General features: G+C 39.9%; 1 protein-coding gene across 3 annotated transcripts in view; it reads left to right on the forward strand.

Annotated features, from left to right (window-relative positions):
* The window catches only part of LOC111874712 (gastrula zinc finger protein XlCGF28.1-like), a 33,246-nt gene extending 19,157 nt beyond the window's left edge, over positions 1-14,089 (forward strand). The window contains exons 1-6 of one of the 3 annotated variants that reach the window (XM_023870443.2): positions 3,065-3,301; positions 3,420-3,624; positions 3,813-3,971; positions 4,069-4,149; positions 4,570-4,652; positions 13,087-14,089. In XM_023870443.2, coding sequence (XP_023726211.1) covers positions 3,619-3,624; positions 3,813-3,971; positions 4,069-4,149; positions 4,570-4,652; positions 13,087-14,062 — 1,305 coding nt within the window. In that variant the 5' untranslated portion in view covers positions 3,065-3,301; positions 3,420-3,618 and the 3' untranslated portion in view covers positions 14,063-14,089. The other 2 variants (XM_033755570.1, XM_033755571.1) reach the window with 2 other exon arrangements.
* The last annotated feature ends 391 nt before the right edge of the window (positions 14,090-14,480 follow it).

Below are 14,480 nucleotides of genomic sequence, written 5' to 3' on the forward strand. Positions count from 1 at the left end.
ATCTCTGATGAAACGATAAGAGAATCATACTCCTCGATATCTGAAGGGAAAAGGATATTGGGGAGTCCTGTCTTCTGGGATATGATACTATGTAGTTGTTACTTGAAATTCAACTGATGTTTTGGCGAAAAATGTTATGTCTATCTTCAGGTATGAAGAATAAGCCAAGCAAGAAACCAGTGCGAAGTGCGGCTCTGCTTGAGATTGGTTCTGATAAAATGATACCAAGACGTGTCTATGATGAACCCTGCATGATCAGATTCCTTGACAGAAGGAATGAAAAGAGGGGTTTCAGCCTGACAGAAAGGGGGGACTAATCTGGCACACAGATGGCTCCAAGACAAATAAAAGGCACTGGAACTGGGGTATATAGCCTTGGGCACTACACAAGAGTATTCCAGGCAGAAGTGTATGCCATTGAGGCATCCACAGTTGAGAATCTAGATAGGAACTATAAAAAGAGAAACATCTACATTCTATCAGACAGTCAAGCTGCAATTAAAGGACTTAGCAAATACCAGATCACCTCAGGTCCTATGAACAGATGTTCAGATCCCATTCTTGCCAACTGATCTGCTGTTTCATTGACTGGATTATTACAGTTAGTGTGTTTAAAAATGCTATTTTTTTTAACCAAATTGGTTTGTGTCCCTTCTATTTTCTCTTCCCAAAGGAAGCCAAGCTTCCACCAACAGAACTGCAGGGCGGTGGATGCTTGGCTTACTTTAAGGACAGGAAATAGAAGGGACATGAACCAATTTGGTTTAAAAAATTAACATTTTTAAACACATTAACTGTAATAAATATTTCAACATGTTGGTAGAAGCCGCTGTAATTGTTAAAAACATTAGATTTATACATTGTATTATTAACATATTAACATTCAAAATACATATTGTAATAGTGTTTTCTAATTGTATTGATACACTTCTGATGATGGTCTATAGCAGTGATTCTCAACCTTTATGAGACTGCAGCCCAGCAAGTTCTTTCTTTATAAGATGAGGGCCCAGTCCCAACAAATTTACTCGTAAATACCTTTCCAGTTTTGTTAAAGTTCATGCATTAAGCTAACATAATATTAGTAATTAATTATAGCATAATCATAAAGAGTATTAGTGCACTTATGTATACAGTGTGGCATGTTGACAAACATAAAATTACATTTAAATATAGTTATCAGTTAGTAGATGGCTTCATAGCTTCATTTCCCAGAACAGTAGCACAAATGACACATTGAGGTCGTGGCAATTGGTCAGTGTAAGGGCATTGTATGAAACCAAATTTTAAGTAGCTGTCCATGTATTTACGAAGGGATGCAGACATTTTCTTCTGTGAGCTGGTGGTTTTCCCTTCATTTTGTACATCCTGGACATCACTATGTAGGCTTGAGGTGGATGAATCACTACTTGTTGCATCACAAACACCTTCAATATGAGATTTCTTAACACCAAAATTAAACAAAGTCCCCTGTCTCTTATTCATATTAAAATTTAAATCACTCAGGTTTTGAAACAAGCACTTAAACACTGCAATGCAAACTTGCGAAGAAACAGTATTCAGTATTACTAGATTTGAGAACCAGATACAGACTGCCTTGATCTTCAATTTCAGTGGAAACATTTTCTTTATACTTCCTTGCTGATTGGACACTGACATTTGCAACACAGATGTTATTTTGCTCAGTTCTGAGAACAGGATATGCCGCCCATTGTTGTAATCGGCTTGCAGGCAATTTTTATGACTGGTCATAAACATCGGTATTGCCTTTCCCAAATGTTGAAAGATTTGGATGTCTGAAAATTCCCAATCATTCATGAATACTTCCATGTTTAAAAATATGCGGCTTGAGAAGCACTGGTCTATAGTACTGAAACATGTAAAGGATAAAAGATTAAAAAGAAAAAACCATCAGTCATCTGGACAGAATTAATTAACCTTTGCAATAATTCCATTTAATTAGTTAGTTAGTTGCTGGCTTCCCACCGCTGCGGTCTAGTAAAGTGGGATTTGTGATGGACAAAATGGCGCTGGGGCAGGTTTTCCCCGAGTACTTTGGTTTCCCCTGCCAATCCTCATTCCATCACATTCTCCATAAACATTATCACCAGTACAGGCACAATAGGACATATGGAAGCCGACGTGCCGAGGGGACCTAATATGGATTCTACCTCACACTATGTGAAATCTTAACTACTGTAATCTATTGTAAACAATTTTAAGTATTGTAACTTTATTCTCTTATTGTAATCAGCCAAGGTACAGTAACTGACTTGTCCTATATCATGTAACAATGATCTATAGAGACGAAATAAATACATACATACAAAGATAAATGTACGGGATACTCATGTAATCTACGTAAGATTTCAATAATTTGGATCAAATATCATACCACAAGAATGTTTAGCTTGATAGATTTCTGTACATTTCTAACTTCATTCAGTGTAGTAGGTATGGGATTCATATACAAAATAACATGTCTAATACGTCGATGTAACTTCGTGGGTAAACGTCGACTCCTGTTTCACGACATCAAATCACATACAAATCGGTAGAGAGTAAGCAATAAATTATACACTCTAAATCACTATTATGCAAACGATTACAACCGACCATAACTACCGCCAACGGTAGACAAAATCAAATTGCTTTCTTAGGGGAATCTGTGACTCTTTCAGACAAATATAATACAATAGGTGTAATAATACATATAAATAGATGTATTGTAATTTTGTGTTACCCATTTCCTTTGTCTTTGTGCAACTTTATATTAATGTTCACACGTATTGTTCGTTATTATTCCACACTCTATTTTTCGGCCTCACTGGCTATAATCATGTGTATCTCGTATAAGCTGTTGGCTGAACGAATTTGGTGCCCTGTTATACACTATTCTTCATGAAGTTCATAAAGTTCATGAATTCGCTTTGAATCATTTGAATGATTCAAATATTTCGCGTCATATCACGTGCTGTTGTGTGATTGGTACAGATAGTACAGATGATCCGATCAGATGGCAGGAGTGTTCGGCGCAGATGACGATTTCTCATGTTTGCGACCTAGAGGTGAACGTGGTTCGTTAAATAGTATTGGCAGCATTGGCAATATTGGTTCTGTGTGGTTGGTTTCTCATATGTCATGTGATGGTATGGGAAACCCAATTTCGATACAAAAGATGGAATTCGATTTTAATAATGTCTGCCGTCTGTGTATGTCAAGGGAAGAACCTCTGGTACATATATTTGACGAAGAGGAAATGCTTTCAGTTAGAATAATGTCTCTTGTACCATTAGTAAAAGTAGGTTATTATTGCATTTCTGTTAATTATTTTCCTATCGTCAGTACAACAGAAAATATGTAAAAAAAAGTCTGTTGTTGCAATGTACAAAGAAAAGAAAAAATTTGAGGTTTCACAGTTCACAGCGATTGTTACGAAGAGTTGCCTTGTGGGATACAATGTCGTCTATTCCTACGAAAATCAGTTGATGTCTCTGAGGAACATGTTGCCCCTATCTTCAGGGTTGGGGAATATGCCATGCAGGAAACTAGGATGAAGCGGAGAGAAAGGACAGTTGCAGTCTCCGGTTTCTTGCTTGTATTTTTTTGCACCAGGAGATGGAGGTGATATGTTTCTGTCAAACTTTTGTTGATATTCAGTAGAATACACAATGTTATATCCCAGATATGTAAAGATGTAAGATGATAAAGCTGTAATTATATCTGCACTGCTGAAAATAAATAGCAGAGATTTTAAAGCAAACAAAGTTCCTTTGAATTTTCTGTCTTGTAGAAATGTAATTATATTTTAGCTCCATGTTGATGACGGATTGCCGTCTCAAGTGTGCCAAAAGTGTGAATACCAAGTGAATACATCTTACAAATTTCAACTCCAGTGTGAGGAATCCAATGCTACACTGCGCCAATGCCTTGCAGCTGTACAGTCATCTTATCTGACAGTGGCAGGATCAGTAAGATCTTAGTTACTTTTAGAAACATACTGTGGCTGCTTTAAGTGCTACATAATTGTTTATTGCCATTAATATATCTATATTGTCTTTGATATAGAATACTGTGAATGATGAAACTACAGTAGCCTCTGACATCTGTGAAGCTCAAGATAGTGACCATAATTTTCAAGATTCTGATGTACGTATAAGTAAATTCTTAAAGGTAACTTAATGCAAACAGTTAAAGTAGACTTGGCAATTTATATTTCCTTTCCTTTGAATCAGATTGTGTTATTCCATTTGCGCATCTTTAAATGACAAGTGAAATCTTATTGCTTTATTGATATTGCTCTTTTTCTACTGCCAATCTGAGACATGATATTAGCTATAGTACCTGTATTATTTTATTGTCTGAAATGGATGATTTTTATTTCTATTCATGGTAATTTGCAGGAGTGCTGTAGGTAAAGATCTCTTGAAATTGCATGTTCAAGAAACAATTTTTGATATAATTTTTGAGTGGAGAAATGGGAGAAAAATTAGTTTTCATAGTTCATCATGTTAATTTGAATTTTATTTGCAAGAATTTCTTTTATTAGATTCTTTTGTTTCATTGTAGGATGATGCTCTTAAACTGAATGTTACTGAATATAAAGATCTTAAGCAAAAGAAATCAGAGGAAGTGATGTTTAACTTGAAAGGGTGAGTTTTAATTACTATTACTGGCATATATACTGTACATTGCATGTAACACAAAATACAATGAGTATGAGTATGAATATGAGGGGTGAGCCATAAAACTCAGCCCTAGCACTGCAACCTTCAATGATCTATTGTGCTTCCCCTTTGGACTAACCATTTATTAATCCTACACTTCGAATGAAATGTAGGACTTTATTTATGGGGGCATCATAAAAGTCACTTGGTTCCATGAAGAACTGACCCAGGTGGCAAAATCTTAAGTAAGCTATAGCCTCACAATAACATAGGATGTGTGTGGCTGATTCTTCTTCTTGTAGGCACCTCTCACAAGTTGGGTCATCTGTCAGTCCCAGTTTGAAAAGGTGTCCTTTTAGGTGGCAGTGTCCAGTAAGTAATCTTACCACCCATCTTAATCGATCTCTGTTTAATTTCAACAGGTCCCTCATTCTTTTGGCAGAGGGTCCTGATATAAATCCTTTTGCCTGTTTGAGTCCAGTTTTGGATTCCCAGTGCTTTTTGTGATTTCTGTTTTTCCAGTCCCTGATCATTTTCTTGGCAACTCCAATTGAGATGCCAAAAGCTGGTTCAGCTGTTCAGATCCTGTTCTTGCCAGGTGATCTGTGGTTTCATTCCCTACAGTACTCTCCTACTGAGATGCCGCAAGCTGGTTCAGGTCCTATGAATGGCTGTTCAGATCCTGTTCTTGCCAGCTGATCTGTGGTTTCATTCCCTACAGTACTCTCCTACTGAGATGCCTCAAGCTGGTTCAGGTCCTATGAACGGCTGTTCAGATCCTGTTCTTGCCAGCTGAACTGCGGTTTCATTCCCAGCAATACTCTCCTACTGAGATGCCGCAAGCTGGTTCAGGTCCTATGAACGGCTGTTCAGGTCCTGTTCTTGCCAGCTGATCTGCAGTTTCATTCCCTGCAATACCCTCATGACCTGGCACCCATATCAGTTGTACTCTGTTATGTTTGGCCAGTTGTGTGAGGGATTGGTGGCAGTCCCAGACCAACTTTGAAGTGATTTGGTGTGTACCAAGTGGTTTAATTGCAGCTTGACTCTCTGATAGAATATAGATATTCCTATTTTTATAGTTTCTATCTAAATTCTCAACTGTCCATGCCTTAATGGCATACACTTCTGCCTGGAATACTGTTGTATACTGACCAAGGCCGAAACTACGTTTCCACCCTATTCCATCACAATACACCCCAGCTCCAGTGCCTTTATTTGTCCTGGAACCATCTGTATACCAGATTAGTCCTCCCTTTCTATCAGGTTGAAACCCCTCTTTCCATTCACTTCTATCAGGAAATCTGATCATGAAGGGTTTATCATAGATATGTTTTGGTATCATTTTATCAGATCCCATCTGCAGGATGGGTTCTTTTTTCATATCCTGAATCATGTATGCATGTCCAAAACCTTCATATTTATTTCTTCATTGATCATTGCAACATAATCTGTAATTTCCTAACTTGGCCTCTGCTTCCATCTGCAGATGCAGTGGGGGGAGTCCTAGTAGGATTTCCATTGCAGCTATCTGAGCTGTTCTCATTGTTCCCGTAATTTCCAAGAAGGCCATCCTTTCCAATTTACTAAGTTCTGCCTGACTTGTTTTAAGTTTAACTCTGGGCCACCATATAGTGGCAGCATAGGTAATTATGGGCCTTACTACAGCAGTGTATATCCAATACACCACCTTTGATTTCGGTCCTCAGGTTTTTCCAGACGTGCCTCTGCATGTCCAGAAGGCCTTATAGGCCTTGTTAATAGCCTTGTCCAGCTGTTGTTTTCCATGTCAGCCCCTTGTCTAATGTTATTCCAAGGTACTTGACTTCACTGGATAGCCTGACCACTTGACTGAAGAGGATTGGTTCCGTAAGCCCCATAATATTCCTCCTCCTAGTAAAGGGTACAATCACGTCCTTTCGCACCCCTGTTGAACTGTGCACAGGGCTGTTTGTAAGACCTCTGACACAGTGTAAGGGAATTTCCCATTGATTAGGATTGCTATATCATCAGCATATCCTACAGTGAAATGAACTTTACTGTTGAGCTACCAAAGAAGATCATCCATGACCAGGCTCCACAGCAGAGGGGACAGAACACCACCCTGTCACCGCAGACGCTCTCAGGGTCTCTCCAGACGATGTAGCACTTATATTCCTGCTTTCCTGCATGGCACAAATTGATCTGCATATTGCGGGCTCAATGCCATGCCTTTCAGCAGCCTGTTTTATTGTGTTAAAAGAGGTTCTGTCAAAGGCTCTCTCTATACAAGGAATGCTCCAAGGGCAATATCCTTGTGTTCGATGGCATTTTCTATGTGTGTAACCACATTATGCAGAGCGGTTTCAGTAGATTTACCTATTTGGTAAGCATGTTGGTTTCAGTGCAGAGAATGAATCTTCAATGCACTGTCCCTAATGTGTCTACTACTTTCTCCATCGTTTTCAAAAGAAAAGACAACAGGCTGATAGGACAATAAGCCTTAGCCTCGGTATAATCAAGTTTCCCAGGCTTCGGTATAAATGTCACTTTGATTTTCCTCCAGGCCTTAGAAATAAACCCATGCGCCATGCAGGCTCTGAATATGCCGCATAGGTGTGGGGGACTATATGTTCCACCCCTTGCTGCAGAAGTGCTGGTACAATTCCATTTGTTCCCACAGACTTAAATGGTTTGAAAGTACCTAAGGCCATCTGATTTTTGATTAATTGATTACCTAATTGGCCAAGTTCCAGTCTCCCCTGTTCGCTATGTGTCCACATACATCCAGATTCTGCTGGACCCGCCCATCACCTGTAACATCTGTCAGCTTTGAATCAGGAAACTGAACTCTGAACAGTTCTTTCAGTGTTCCTTTCCCAGTTTGGATATACTTACCATCAGGTAGCTTGATAGTGCTGACCTTGTTGGTCGCCAGTTTTGCCATGACCCTCATGAGTCTGGGACTGCGTAGTACGTCATTGATCTCCTGGCAGTACCTCCTCCATGAGGATCGTTTGGCATTCCTTATTTCTTTATTATAACAGGTGAGAGTTACATTGTAGGTGTCCCACTGCCCTGTTCTTTTTGCTACATTAAATAGCTTTCTTGTTTTAGCTCTTAGCCCACTCAGCTTGTTATTCCACCAAGGTGCATTTCTTGGTAAGCGAGTGATCTTGGCTGGACAAATATAATAGGATAAGATAATGGCCTGTTGCAACTGGTCAACAGATCAATCTATGTCCCTTATCGTGCGTATATTTCACGAAATAATCTCCAGATTCACCTTTAGGTTGTCCTTGTATGACTCCCAATTGGTTCTCCTAGGATTCCTAAAGGTAACTTGTTTTGTTGTCATGTTACCTATTTGAAAACTTGTGTATATTATTGGGGATCATCAGTGTGGGTTTTGACATAATGGATCAACTACAGATCAAATAGTTACTATAGGATTCTGATGATGGTGTATAACACACAGACATATTAGGTTTTCAGGCTTTATCCATCGTCCTGGTTTTTAAGATAACTAAGAAAAACACGACGTTTCAGAAACTGGATCTGTTTCCGACCTCAGGTGAGGGAAAACACCTATTCTGTTGGGTCCCTTAGAAAGAGCCTCAATCACTGGATAAACGATGTCACAAAACACAAAGGTTATAAACACCTGAGACCAGGCTAAATCCATGAGAGCTAATAAGAAAAATATACATAACACATTGTTCCCTCACCTGAGGACGGAAACAGATCCAGTTTCTGAAACTTTGTGTTTTTCTTAGTTATTTTAAAAACCAGGACGATGGATAAAGCCCAAAAACCTAATATCTCTGTGTACAGATCAGATCTTTTGCATTCAGCAGATACTGGAGAAAAAATGGGAGTATAATGAGACAGTACATCAGCTATTCATAGAATTCAAGAAAGCCTATGATTCAGTTAGGAGGGAAGTATTGTACAGTATTCTGATAGAGTTTGGGATACCCATGAAACTAGTTAGGTTGATTAAAATGTGTTTAAATGAAACGTATAGTAAAGTCCGTGTAGGTAAACATTTGTCTTACAAATTTCTAAAACAAGGAGATGCTTTATTACCACTCCTTTTCAACTTTGCTTTAGAATATGCCATTAGGAAGGTCCAGGGAAACCAGGTGGGACTGAAATTAAATGGGACATATCAGCTGTTGGCCTATGCCGATGATGTGAATCTATTGGGTGATAATGTAGATACCATAATGAAAAACACACAAACTTTAATTGATGCAAGAGGTTGGTATAGAGGTAAACATAGAGAAAACTAAGTGTATGTTGCTGTCTCATCACCAAAATGCAGGGAAAAATCATGACATAAAGATAGGAAACAGTTGTTTTGAAAATGTGGCACAGTTCAGATATTTGGGAACAACGATAACAGATCGAAACCTGATTCAGGAGGAAATTAAGAGGAGATTGAACTCGGGTAGTGCTTGCTACCATTCAGTCCAGAACCTTTTGTCTTCTCGTCTGTTGTCCAAAAACATAAAAATTAGAATATACAAAACTAATTATGCCTGTGGTTCTGTATGGGTGTGAAACTTGGTCTCTGACATTAAGGGAGGAACATAGACTGAGGGTGTTTGAGAACAGGGTGTTGAGGAGACTATTTGGACCAAACAGAGATGAAGTCACAGGAGTTTGGAGAAAACTGCATAATGAGGAGCTTCATAACTTGTACTCTTCTCCAAGTATAGAATGATCAAGTCAAGGAGGATGAGGTGTAGCACGAGTGGGGGAAACAAGGAATGCGTATAGGATATTGGTGGGAAAGCCAGAAGGAAAGAGACCACTGGGAAGGGATGGTATGGATTGGATTGATATGGCTCAGTATAGGGCTCTTGTGAACACGGCATTGAAACTTCGGGTTCCATAAAATGATGGGAAATTCTTGAGTAGCTGCAGAATTGGTGGCTCCTCCAAAAGGGCTCAGCTCTTTGAATAAGTAAGTAAGTATGTATCTGTGGTCCGATAAAGACGGCTCACCAGATACATGTCAATTACTGACCAGGTTTTCTGTTTTATCTGTTCCCACCATCAAGTCAATAACCTCCTTCCTATTGCAGACAACAGAGATAGGTTTCTTACCATGGTTTAGAACATTCAGGTTTGAACTCACCAGAAATTTCATAAGGCTTTCTCCCCTTGGATTGGTGCCAGTGCTGCCCCACAAAATGTGGTGGGCGTTGGCATCACGCCCAATAATGAGTTGCTTTTTCCTGCTATACGAGTAGCAGTAGTCTGTGATGTCCCTCATTTCCTTAGTTGGTGGTGGTTCATCCGAGTCGTATGGAAGGTAGACTGAAGCAACAATCAGCTCCATGCAACCTCCTCGATACGTGTACGTTATCCTCCCTGCTGTTGCATCCCTACAACAGAACTCCACCAAATTTAAGGCATTAATATGATTCCTGATGTAAACACAGGGTCTTGCATTATTTCCAGGTACATCAGTGTAAATTGTTCCCCCTGTGTTGGTTAAAACCCTTATTTGACCCTTGTATAACCAAGGTTCCTGAATAAGTGCTATATTTGCTTTTCCCTCAGCTAGCTGTTGGCATAAAGTTGCCATGGCTGCTTTGCTGTGGTGTAGGTTAATCTGAAGAAATTTCATGTTATGTGTGTGTACTGTGTGTGTATGTGTATATTCGAGTTTATGTGTGCGTGTTACGTCCTGGTGGCAGGGGGGCGTGGAGGTATCCCACCGGTGCCACCACTGTACTGCCGCAGAGCAGGGGGGCGTGGAGTTATCCCTCCTCGCCTCCACTTGTAATGTCGTAAGCTGGTACCACTTGTAACGTCGTGATGATGGGGGTGTGCAGGTACCCCTCCTTGCCACCCCAGCTTATGCTGTAAGGAGTTAACACAATACTCCTAGCTCACCCTTAGCTAGGATTCCCCTGTTCGGGGTTTCCTTCTCTCATAAAGCTGCCACCATCTATTATATGACCTAAGAAAGGTGATGTAAGTACCGAGGGCCGGTAGCGCGTAGTCGAGCGTTCACTGTTGGCTGGCCCTTTCGGCGCTGTCACCTCTTATTTCTGGCGTAGAGCGGGCGTGTCTGGTCTGACCCGCCTCTACCTATCGTCTGTCCTTTTCTATCGTGGGGACTACCCCCTGGGCATATAGTCATAGCTCCGTCTTGACCACTCCTCATATAGTTTACAGGTAGCCACGTGTTACATCATCAATACATCTTAAGGGGCGTTGGTATCAAGGCCACTAACTGCTGCCTGTGTCCGTTCAGCCCTCGCTTTGCTCAGGATGGCTCGGGATCGGTCGTGGGAAAGTTGATTATAGAGGGGTAAATCACAATCCCGGTACATCCTATCCTATCTACTCTATCTATTTACACTCTTATATTTACATGATTTACAATATTTACATTATTACCGGGCCGACTTTCAGTCGGGACTACATAGTGAATTGACTTGTGGCTACGCTAGGAACCTCCCCCTTCGGGGGTGTGAAACTGGAGTCTCTCTCTCTCTCTTCGACTCCTGACTATCGGCAAGGATTAATCTTTCCACGTAATCCTGTTCCTTACTATTCATTAAATACAGTTACACTGTCCTTCGTTCTTTCACTCTTATACAAGCTACCCCTAGTTCTACATCTTAAAACCCACAGACTATGCTAACCAAACCACGACACATACGCTATAACCTCCTTATTGCCTGACTAACATCCTCGGCAATTACATGATTCTAGCATCCTCCCCTCAGGGCTCACCGGGTACACTTGAGTTTGCACATTCAAATCTCACAACAACACTTTTATCCACAATACTATTATCAACAATATTATTAACCAGCATGGCTGTTATGCGTAAAGAGACTTACTTGACATAGAAGAATGCAGGCTAACTTCCAGCACTCGTCAGACCCATATTGAATAGCGCCTCCAGCTGGCAACTGAATATTCTGTGTTAGATCGTAATCCCAAGTCCCCCGAAATTCCGTAATTTATAGTTTTAATTTGCTAATTCAGCTGTTGACGACAGAGGGTAGGTAACTCCTCCTCAGTGTCCTCAATTATCATAGTAATATTCTGATTGGTTATTATTGGTGGTTGTGGGCGGACCCCTGGCGTCTCATCGCTGTTTATGCGGTAATATTACGATACTCCAGTGGCCTAGTGAGGCAAGCTTCTTGCTACTGCGGTTACACGTACTTGCTGATCATCAACATTCTTAACCTATTTGCCTGTCCAGGTGTTGACAGATTACTGTAATAACTGTGAAACGCTTTTCGCAAGTCTCGAACATTTGGGTAATGCCTTACAATCTCCCATCTCAAATTTGAGGCGCTACAGTGCGTATTTAACTTGTTTAATTTTCCTTCTTATTCTCAGACTGGGTTCCATTTGAAGGGGTTCCCTGATCTGCTCTACTTTGGTCACCTGAAGGAGAGGGTACATCATCCCCCTCCCCCTCAGAGCTCGATTTTGAGGATGCTGAGCTTCAGGATCTTTCAGCCCTGTAAATATCTTATGTCCAGTCCTCTTTATAATGGTATAAGAGTCCGGTTTATAAGTAAGATAAGCCTCTGGCTTTTTGTCTCAGATTGTTTATCGAGTACTCTCCAATACTCAGTGTGGAGTCCTGGATTAAGATTCACAATACATTTCAGCAGCTCTTCCTAATTCTGTGCAACTTTGTCCCTAATCCTGAGAGCCCCTTTAGCAGGCTTGGGTAGGTTCCTGGCATCTGTAGCCTTCGACCTGGCCCCTGATTCCAGCCTGTAATTTTCAGTAGGGTTTTGATTGGTAATCAGATTTATTGCACACTTATGCAACTTGTTACTACACTTCACAAATCACTACAGGACACAGTAGGTCTTCTCAGTCTGCTGTAACTTCAACAGTTTTCTGGTAACAGCTTCCAATGGCAGACATTTCCCTTCCTCTGGGTTCCAGAACTGGTCCCCGTGCCTCAGCTACCAGATTTTAAGAGCAACAGGTCACAAGGATTTAACTTTTATGCATTAATACTGCATATATATATATATATATATATATATATATATATGTTAGAGGCTCTTTAAGATACAAGTCATATATGGTGNCTTTAAGGTACCAGTCATATGGGATGCAAGGCCATGTAATCTGGTGGCAGGTTACCAGCATTTAGGAGAAAGATACTGCCAGATTACTTCAAACCTTGAAGTGTTTCTTCCTGAAACACTGATATCTTTCAACTATATTAGTGGCATCACACTGCAGAAGACAACGTTCTTAATATTTACTATCATGAACACTTAAATTTTATAAAAGGAGTCTTGTGCAGTATCTGAAGATATAAACATCATTCTGAAAACTTCATTCACACTTTACATAGACTCAGAAGCTGAGAAGTCAGCTAGTTTTCTTTTTCTTGGAAGTTAATTATCTAATGAGTATATTCTTTTAACAGGTTCGTATATGGCAAGAATTCCCACAGAACTGCCCCAGTATCTCAACATCATTCGTGTGTATCTCGAGGCAGAATGAGAATTGAAAAGAACAGGAAAAGAGAATACAAAGAAGTAGATGTACAAATAAATAGAAACATGAAGAATTCAGCAGATGGTATTTCCATGCAGCTCTCACAGTCAGAAGAGAATTCATATGTGTGTGACACAGAACTACTTGCATGTCACATGTGTGGCAAAATGTTTCCGTGTAAAAGCAAACTTCAAGAACATTCTACCAAGCATACTGGTGTGAGACCATATGCTTGTGGCATGTGTCACAAAAGATATACACGTCAGAGTAGCTTAAATATTCATGTGCTATCTCACACTGGACATAAACCACATAGTTGTGAAGTGTGTGGGAAGCAGTTCACACAGCTGAGTAGTTTAAAAAATCATTCATTGACTCATACAGGACAGAAACCACGAGTCTGTGAAGTCTGTGGAAGAAGATTTGCAAGATTAGATAATTTGAAGTCACATGTAATAATACATACTAGTCAAAAGTCCTACATTTGTGAAGTATGTGGTAAAATGTTTAACAAAATGGTTCTTCTGAAGACACATGCAACAACTCATATGGAAAGGAAGCCCTTATTCTGTGATGTGTGTGGCAAGAGTTTTGTGAATATATACAGATATAAGACTCATGCACTAATTCATAGTGGAGAAAAGCCTTTTACTTGTGGAATATGTAAGAAGAGTTTCACATTAAAGAATAGTTTGAAAATACACATTCAGACACACACAGGACTTAAACCTCATGAGTGCGGTGTATGTGGGAAGAGGTTCTCTCAGTCGCACAGTCTAAAGACGCATGCTGTCGTCCACACAGGGCAGAGACCGTTCTCATGTCAAGTTTGTGGGAAATGTTTTAAACAAAGACATTCACTTAAAAAACATGAAGGAATTCACACAACCTGTAATATAAAATAAATAAAAGTAGTTCTCTAATCATTATCATCCTGGGAATTGAATACATTTATTCTTGCACCATTTAATGCTACTTCATCAACTGCATAGGTCTTCGTCCAGTGATTGAGGCTAGCTCTTTCTAACGGACCCAACAGAATAGGTGTTTCCCTTTTCCTCCACCTGAGCACGGAAACAGATCCAGTTTCCGAAACATCGTGTTTTTATTTGTTATCTTAAAAACCAGGACGATGGATAAAGTCCAGAAACCCAATATATCAGTGTGCATAAGTCTTGTTCCCTGTTTATGGTTAAAAGCAAGTGACTTCTGATGTAGATGGAATATGGAATAAAGTGACAGAATTATATAAAGGGGGAGGGATGTGGAATGAAGTGTAATTTAAAACCGAAACAAAATGTTTATCCAGAGCAAGTAAAGACA

This window comes from Cryptotermes secundus, unplaced genomic scaffold (assembly GCF_002891405.2).
Source record: "Cryptotermes secundus unplaced genomic scaffold, Csec_1.0 scaffold313, whole genome shotgun sequence".
NCBI classification, from domain to species: Eukaryota; Metazoa; Arthropoda; class Insecta; order Blattodea; family Kalotermitidae; genus Cryptotermes; species Cryptotermes secundus.